The sequence below is a fragment of the Lolium rigidum genome, chromosome 7, assembly GCF_022539505.1.
Source record: "Lolium rigidum isolate FL_2022 chromosome 7, APGP_CSIRO_Lrig_0.1, whole genome shotgun sequence".
Taxonomy (NCBI): Eukaryota; Viridiplantae; Streptophyta; class Magnoliopsida; order Poales; family Poaceae; genus Lolium; species Lolium rigidum.
The window spans coordinates 236,932,228-236,941,749 of NC_061514.1; the positions used below are offsets into that span (position 1 = coordinate 236,932,228).

Below are 9,522 nucleotides of genomic sequence, written 5' to 3' on the forward strand. Positions count from 1 at the left end.
GGTGAAAAAACATGAACTCATGGCCAACCAGTTTGTGCCCTTAAGCAGAGTTTCCAGTGGCTCTGTTGCCTTGTTGTGCGGTGTCAAAATCTTCACAATTCCTAATGCAACAAGCGCATCATATAGGGAAATTGTAATCAGGAAAACGTATTGTTTGTACATAGCATGAAGAATACACTTTGTCCACGAGTTTTTCAATAATAAGCATATTGGCAAAGAATGTTTTGGACCAGATCATCACAACTCAAACATATTACCAGCTGTGTACCATACTGCATAATGAGCAACGGCTCAATTGCATAGCCACCTTATGTCACGATTTCAAGGATTTTTCCGAATGCAATTTTCATCTAAGTGCAAACCATCTCAGATTTAACAAAGCAAAAACTGCAAAAGTAACATAGCCATCCAAATTACAGAATTAGAAGATAATGTCTCCAAACTCTGGGTTACAAGTTCAAAGATTTAAGAGCCAAGTACACTAGAAAGAATGGAATAAAGACACGAAGTACGCCTATGTAAAAACATGGACTGAAGGATGGAGCGGCCAAGTTTACATCTCCACCCGCGAGAGACGTATGTGTGCCTTCCTAAGAAGAGCAGCAGCTTGTCTTCTGTTCAACAGGTTTCCCGTGAATCTGCACCGTAGCTGGGCGTGCGTTGTTTGCGGCTGGCTGGCTCGCCATCCTGGAAACAAATATATTCTCATTATATGCTCTTGGTTTGTAGAATAGCACCATGAGAATACTAATATAAACCACCAAGAGAGTCGCGTTCGGGCAACAAATCAAACTTGGGACAAATTGTTGTAGCTAAGGAAGTGGAATAACATAAACAATTGACAGCAACAGGTTTGTTTTTTTTTTTTGACAGAGAATTGACAGCAACAGGTTAAGGAGTGTAGGCCATTTTGGTTGGGCAGTAAAGTGCAGAATGATGGCAGTTACGAAAAAAGTAGGATGGCCTGTGATAATTAAACTGTATGGGAACACACCTGTCCTTGATTGAAGCAGACATAGCCATGAAAGCTTGCTCGACATTCAAGGCATTCTTTGCACTGGTCTCCATGAATGGGATGCCAATCTCATCAGCGAATGCCTGTATACATCAAATGTCCAACACAAATATCAGAAAGATTGCTTCAGCAAATAAAATAGTGGAATTTTACCACTGAGATATGAGTAAGGAACAAGGTTGCATAAGATACCTTCGCTGTCTCATATGATACAACTTTTTTATCGGTGAGATCACATTTGTTCCCTACAAGAAGCTTGTTCACATTATCACTAGCATAGCGATCAATCTCGTTCAACCACTGCTTGACATTGTTGAAACTATCCTGATCTGTCACATCATAGACAATCTGCAATGCCATTTGTATATTTAGTCACGAACTCACAATATATTAGAAGTGGAGCATCTATGCACATTAAAATAGCATGTGAAAAATAAGTAGGATTGTGCATAAGCCAACTTACAATGATACCATGAGCCCCTCGATAGTAGCTGCTAGTAATAGTTCTGAACCGTTCTTGCCCAGCAGTGTCCCACTGATAAAAAGAAAGGTGCCAAAGAGGGGTGTAAAAAATGGAAAAGGACACAGCTTGTGTCACTAAATGTAACATGTCAGAAAAAAGAAAGGAAGAATCATCTTCCAAGTATTTAAGTAAAAGCTACCATCAGGCTAGTAAATAAATATGATGTTCAATGTGGAGTAATGGCTACATCTATTTGGCATAAACAAACGTCCTGAAAGTGTGACTCTTCATGTGAAAAAGACAATTAATATAAGTAATTAATGGAATAAAATATTTAAATGGATGGAACAAAAACATTCCACAAGTTGAAGAAATGGTTGTGCTACTGCCTACATATTCAGGCAAAAGTGGTGTTCCTGTTTCGTGTGAACTGGTCTCAACTAACAACCACATAAATAAATACTGAATAAGGCATGCTACATCATGCGGAATGAAAAATACAGCAAACTCCCCAAAATAAAATAGGGCTATGAAAAATAACTCATCAAATCTGGAATCGACATTACATGCATACAGGACATGAAGAAAAGGTATGCTTGGCCACAGACATGCAGATGAAATAACCACAAGCAAGAATAGACTCACGATTTGCAGCTTCATAGTCTTTCCATCTTGCTCCACAGTACGTATTTTCTATCAACAAAGATGGAAGGAAACAAGGTTCCAAGTTAAATCAATGTAGCCACAACAGTAACATTCAGACCAAGAAAGCAAATATACTTACGAAATCAACACCAATAGTACTGATATAACTCTCCAGGTACGAGTCATCCTGCCAACAGAGTCAATATTAAGGATGCTAACAAACTTGATGGAGAAAGTTCAAGACAGAGTCAATTAACTAGTACCACTACTTGTTTACAAATCAAGGTTGTAGTAAAATATAGGGATACTCTCCAAGTTGCTACAAAACTTGTTACGACAATGAACTCATTCATATTAGACGATAAGCTGTGATAGGTTGTGAGAAATCATACAGTTTACTGAGCCTAAAAATGAATTGATATATTCCATGATACAATTTACATCTAAGTTTTAAGAAGATGCATATAAAGAAGGGAAATATCTGGAAAAGATCGTGAACAAGTAATGCTTTAGATAGGGATTCTTACAGCAAATCTTAAGAGAAGGCACGACTTGCCAACACCTGAGTCTCCGATAAGCAAAAGCTTAAAGAGATAGTCACTGCCATGTAAAATAACAGGATATTAGTCTTGGTCAAATGTCCTATAGGAAAGAAAGAAGTAATAAAAACATTTTCATGATAATAATAGCAAACTGAGATATAGTCGTTGTCTCCAGGTTTGGGTCAATGAGCGGCAATGAAAAAATAAATACATAAAACTATACTAAAATTAGATAGAATCAGTGACTTGAGGCTTAGAAATATGTGTATCAAGTATCAACGCATAGACCAATGACATTCTGTATACGTATCTAGAAAACGTGGTTCAGTCGTGTTCGATAATAATTCCTTTCTACACTAGTACTGCTGCAGATTACGAAGTTGAGTAGTCCTCTTGAAAAAATAAAATGAAATTTAATTAGGTAAGTTTCCAACGTCAATGTATACATTACGATGAAATATTGAAGCTAAGAAACAGTAACAACACTAACCAAGAGAACAAAATCCATAAACAACTCGGTACATTAGAACCCAAAATATTACAAACAAGCAATACTCATGTTATCCCTTAATCATTAACAATCCAGGATCGTCACAGTACAAAGCATCAAGGAGCGAGTACCCAACCCTGTTTGTAAGGCTACACTATATTGAAGACATTGATTCGTAATTTAGTTTAGCAGATGCAAGTGAAGATCCATCTAAGTTCCAACCAACAACTTTTATCGAAAACAACAAACGAAGTTTTCAGATCGCCTTAAGACTATAACAGTTGTTTCCTAATAAAAGAGGCTGAGAGCAGAGACCCTTCTAACGAAGAACAACAATAACTCTACTCCAGCCCCGTAGTCCCATTCATTCGTTGTGTAGAAGTGAATTAGACGCGACGTTTTCGTGCAAATTGGAGCCAAAACCGCACAGCTCTTATTACACATCGATTATTATGCCGCTGGCACCCCGTGACGCCGTAATACTAGAAATCAACAACAGGAACGCTCCCAGAACATGAGCGAAAATCTCGCCGAGAGTAGAGGAATCGCGATCACATCACGATTGGCCCAACGTGAACTCTAAGGGTTGCATCCGAACAGAACGATGGGATCAAGAGCGATACAAGACAGCCCTTCAGATCCATCGAGATCCCGACATCGCGGGACCCCAATTCAACGAGAGGCGAGAGGACGGAGGGGACTTACTACTCGGGATTCATGGCGAGATCGGGATCCTCCCGTGGCGGGCGTGCTCCAATCTCGCGGGGAAGCAATTCGCTTCGGGACGGGACGGGGACGGGGCTTGGAGGCTGGGAAGAACGAGGTAGACTCCTCCGCGGCCTGCCCGAATCTGACGGTTATTGACCCACACAGATGGAAGGTACGGGGACGGCCAGGCCTCAAATTTTCCTCTATTTCTCTTTTTCTTTTTCTTAGAGGAAACGTTTGGGTTTTCTAGTCACAAACTCACGCTAAGTGCACACGGGTTTTGCCAATAATTACTGCGTCTTCGGATTTTGCCGCTAGCACGATATATAAATTTGAGTTTGCTTGACGCCGTTCGAACTTTTGTGTGATGTATTCGAATTTCGCCGCTGACACGATATATAAATTTGAGTTTGCATCTATATTTTAACTAATCTCACACAAGAACATTCGTGAGATGGATGGAGTACTAACTGAAATATTAGTTTTGTTCATAGTAAAAGAATTATGTATGACTAAACCTATAAAAAACGATAAACCACAACACATATCACTCGAGAGTGTATTGACATTGTCTTCTTTTTACATATACTTCTTTTCTGCAACGACAGCCGATTTGTTAATCATCATCAACAAAAAGCATCAAAGGTAATGAAAATTATAAATAGATATGTGGATCACCTAACAAACACTAGAGCTATCATCGGTCCTCCGTCACCAGAGTCGAGCAAAGCTTGTCAAAGTAGAGATTGTTGTAGTAGCGAATGTGAAGTCATCGTGCTAAAACCCCAAAGAACCAACACGGGAGAGCAGCAACCAATACCAATGATAAGAACTGTAGACCGGAAGAGTCAAACATGTAACCACACCGACAAATACGAACACATACCGAATTCCAGGAGATTCGACGGACACAAAACGTCAGGATCCCTCCGCTGGAGCTAGGCACACCACCAGATTGGGGATAGGCCGGGAAGGATCTTATTCTGCCATCACGATGTAGCAGCTGCTTCATCATCCCAAAGAAGACACTGAAAAAGAACCTAAAAAGAACGGGAACCCTCCCTCCTGCGAGGGGCCGTGGTCCGCCACGTCTCCAAGGCCCTAAGGCCACCGGAGGCGAAACAAACTGGCGGCATCATCCGCGAGGGGATGGAACCCTAGATGGGTTTCACATACCACCTTTCTCCCGGTGTCCCCGTATGTACAGTTAAAAGATTGGATTAGCCAAACCTGCATGAGACTTTCTTTAGAAACATAGTACAAACACATGCGCTTAAATATATGCGCATACAGTTATCCCTAGGAACGCATGCACACACGTCCTATCCTATGAGAATTTCTGAAAAAACTAAGATGGATTCGAGATTGACGAAGTCACTGCAGGTGCCCCGCTGTCGAGGAAAATGTCGGCCTCCATTGAAAGAATATTCTATCTTTATGAGATAAATAGTTGTCAAATCTAAAATTTGAACTCTAAATGATTGGAGGTATAAGAGCATCTCCACCGGTAGCCCCCAAATAGGCACCGGCAGGGGCGCCAGTACCTCCGTTTAGGGGGCGCCGGCACAGCATCCTCCATTTGGGGGAGCTGCTCCCACACCGGCGCCCCCAAACAGGCGGCCTCGATAGATAATTTGAATTTGAAATCTCAAACACAACCATAGAAATTCGAATAAGTCTACGAATATGAAGTTGGGCCAACATACGGTCACCAAATACGAATAGGTTTTGGAATAAGAAGTTTGGGCCAACAGACGGCCACCAGATCGCCGTTTCCGGCGCAAAAAAAGGGCTTTGAAGCCAGATGATCGCATGATCACACGAAGGAGGTCACGGGCGGCGCAACCTCGACGGCTTCCTCATCGGCGGCCGGCGGCAGCTCCGTCGCTGCAACAGGATCCACGGTCGCTGGGGGAGGCATGAACGCGGACGGTGCCGGGGTAGACATGAACGCGGACGGTGGCGGTGGAGACATGAACGCGGACGGTGCCGGGGTAGACATGGACGGTGCCGGGGAGATGCCGATGCAGCTCGTGCCGCCATCACCTCTTGGCCGATGCGTTCGCGGTACATCTCGTGCCACGCCCGTGCCAAGGGGTCCATCTTCTCCATGTCAGCCATCAAGATTTTCGATTCTTGAGACATTTTGGCCAACGATAGCTGCGTCGCTTCGTTGTTGGCCTTCATGGCAGCGGCGTGAGCTTCCATCTTCGCCGCCTCCACCCTCTCCCTCTCCAACTCAATCTTGGCGTCTTGCTTGTTGAGGATGGCCTTCCACACGACGGCGGCTCTATCGGCAGCTTCCTTGTTCTCCACCAAGAACGAGGTGATCATCTTCTCGATGGAGGCGTCCATGGCTGCCAATACCGGCGCCGCATTCCTGTCGGCCTTGGCCTTCTTGTTGCCATTGGGGCGCCCGGTGGAGGCGCTGGCTGGATCGACCGGCCCATCTTCCCCGTCCTTCAAGAGAGTGTGGAGGAGGTCGTCCCATTTCTTGCAACCTTGGAGCTTGTTGAAGCAATGCATAAACGGAAAGTCTTTGTCCTCGTGTTGGTGCTTGTACATTTCGAGGGCTTTGAGCATCTATTCATATGCAACAACATTGATCACCAATTCATATGCAACAAGTTGGATCATCAATTTATATGCAACAATATTGATCACCAATTCATATGCAACAAGTTGGATCATCAAATCATATGTAACAACATTGATCACCAATTCATATGCAAATAAGATAGGCGTAGATCATACCTAGTCCACCATCGTCGTGCCGCTCTCCTTCCGTGCCTTGATCTTCTCATAGTAGCCGTTGAACTTGCTACACGACCCCTTGATCAAGTTCCAACGGTGAGAGAGGGGCGCCCTCGTTCCGGTTCATCTCTATGGTGGCGTAATCACCATAGTTCTTCTTCTCGTTGAAACAATCAAGGATGTGCTTGTAATACTTGCCCCCGGTTTGGTTTGCGCCGGTGATGGAGAAAAAGCTCACTTGCTTCCACGCCTCGATGAGGCATTCATCCTCCAAGGACCTCCACCTCGGACCACGAGTGCCGGCGGAACGCCTGCGCATCCTCCTCACGCTCGCGCCGGTCTCGGCGTCGATAAGCTCCTCCTGGACTTCCTCCTCCGCCTCCTCACCTTCATCCTCGTCGGCCTCTTCTTCGTAGTCGTCGCCGAGGGTTCGTAGGCATGGCCGCGTATGATGCCGTTCAGGATCTCCTCGCCGGCAATCTACGCATAAAGTTGCAATCTTTGAGTCGCCGCCGGTGTCTACGATGCACACAACACATAGAAAGAAAGGAAACGCACCTCGTCCTGTCCCATGGACACACCGGACCCGCTGCCGAACACCTGCTGGGTGCGCCTGCTGATGGCGCGTGAGACACACGTCTGTTGGGAACCCCAAGAGGAAGGTGTGATGGGTACAGCAGCAAGTTTTCCCTCAGTAAGAAAACCAAGGTTATCGAACCAGTAGGAGATGAAGGCCGCGCGAAGGTTGTTGGTGAAGGAGTGTAGTGCGGCGCAACACCAGGGATTCCGGCGCCAACGTGGAACCTGCACAACACAATTAAAATACTTTGCCCCAACTTAACAGTGAGGTTGTCAATCTCACCGGCTTGCTGTAAACAAAGGATTAAACGTATGGTGTGGAGAATGATGTTTGTTTGCGAAGAACAACAAAGAACAGAGTTTGCGATAGATTGTATTTCAGATGTAAAAGAATGGACCGGGGTCCACAGTTCACTAGTGGTGTCTCTCCAATAAGAAATAGCATGTTGGGTGAACAAATTACGGTTGGGCAATTGACAAATAGAGAGGGCATAACAATGCACATACATATCATGATGACTAATATGAGATTTAATTAGGGCATTACGACAAAGTACATAGACCGCTATCCGAGCATGCATCTATGCCTAAAAAGTCCACCTTCGGGTTAGCATCCGCACCCCTTCTAGTATTAAGTTGCAAACAACGAGACAATTGCATTAAGTATGGTGCGTAATGTAATCAACACAAATATCCTTAGACAAAGCATTGATGTTTTATCCCTAGTGGCAACAGCACATCCACAACCTTAGAACTTTACGTCACCTTGTCCCGATTCAATGGAGGCATGAACCCACTATCGAGAATAAATACTCCCTCTTGGAGTCACAAGTATCAACTTGGCCGAGCCTCTACTAGCAACGGAGAGCATGCAAGATCATAAACAACACATATATGATAGATTGATAATCAACTTGACATAGTATTCCATATTCGTCGGATCCCAACAAACACAACATGTAGCATTACAAATAGACGATCTTGATCATGATAGGCAGCTCACAAGATCTAACATGATAGCACAATGAGGAGAAGACAACCATCTAGCTACTGCTATGGACCCATAGTCCAAGGATGAACTACTCACACATCGGTCCGGAGGCGATCATGGTGATGTAGAGTCCTCCGGGTGATAATTCCCCTCTCCCGGCGGGGTGCCGAAGGCGATCTCTCGAATCCCCCGAGATGGGATTGGCGGCGGCTGCGTCTGCGGAACTTTTCCGTATCGTGGCTCTCGGTAATAGGGTTTTCGCGACGGAGAGTATAAGTAGGCGGAAGGGCAGAGTCGGAGGAGGCACGGGGGCCCCACACCATAGGGCGGCGCGGGCCCCCCCTTGGCCGCGCGGCCCTGTGGTGTTGGCGCCCCGTGGCCCCGCTTCGTATCCTCTTCGGTTTTCTGGAAGCTCCGTGGAAAAATAAGACCCTGGGCGTTCGTTTCGTCCAATTCCGAGAATATTTCCTGTGTAGGATTTCTGAAACCAAAAACAACACAAAACAGGAACTGGCGCTTCGGCATCTCGTTAATAGGTTAGTGCCGGAAAATGCATATAAATGATGTAAAGTGTGTATAAAACATGTGAGTATTATTATAAAACTAGCATGGAACATAAGAAATTATAGATACGTTTGAGACATATCAAGCATCCCCAACCTTAGTTCCTACTCGCCCTCGAGTAGGTAAACGATAACAAGGATAATTTCTGAAGTGACATGCTATCATAATCTTGATCAATACTATTGTAAAGCATATGAGATGAATGAAGTGATTCGAAGCAATGGTAAAGACAATGACTAAACAACTGAATCCTATAACAAAGACTTTTCATGAATAGTACTTTCAAGACAAGCATCAATAAGACTTGCATAGGAGTTAACTCATAAAGCAATAAATTCTTAGTAGAAAGTTTTGAAGCAACACAAAGGAAGATATAAGTTTCAGCAGTTGCTTTCAACTTCAACATGTTTATCTCATGGATAATTATCAACACAAAGTAATATGATGAATGCAAATAAGCAAGTATGTAGGAATCAATGCACACAGTTGACACAAGTGTTTGCTTCTAAGATAGAAGGAAGTAGGTAAACTGACTCAACATAAAGTAAAAGAAAGGCCCTTCGTAGAGGGAAGCATGGATTACTGTTTTTGTGCTAGAGCTTTTATTTTGAAAACATAGAAACAATTTTGTCGACGGTAGTAATAATTCATATGTGTCATGCATAAGACATCCTATAAGTTCCAAGCCTCATGCATAGAATACCAATAGTGCTCGCACCTTGTCCTAATTAGCTTGGATTTACATGGATTATCATTGCATAACATATGTTT

At 43.9% G+C, this 9,522-nt stretch overlaps 1 protein-coding gene across 1 annotated transcript; it reads right to left on the minus strand.

Moving 5' to 3' along the window:
- Positions 1-351: 351 nt before the first annotated feature.
- On the minus strand, positions 352-4,012 carry LOC124672564 (GTP-binding protein YPTM2-like; the record flags this gene model as incomplete). Its single annotated transcript, XM_047208773.1, has 8 exons — positions 352-687; positions 995-1,098; positions 1,208-1,363; positions 1,479-1,550; positions 2,124-2,171; positions 2,263-2,310; positions 2,651-2,723; positions 3,861-4,012. Coding segments are annotated over 8 exons (750 nt in total), but the record flags the coding sequence as incomplete, so codon positions are not given.
- Positions 4,013-9,522: the final 5,510 nt, after the last annotated feature.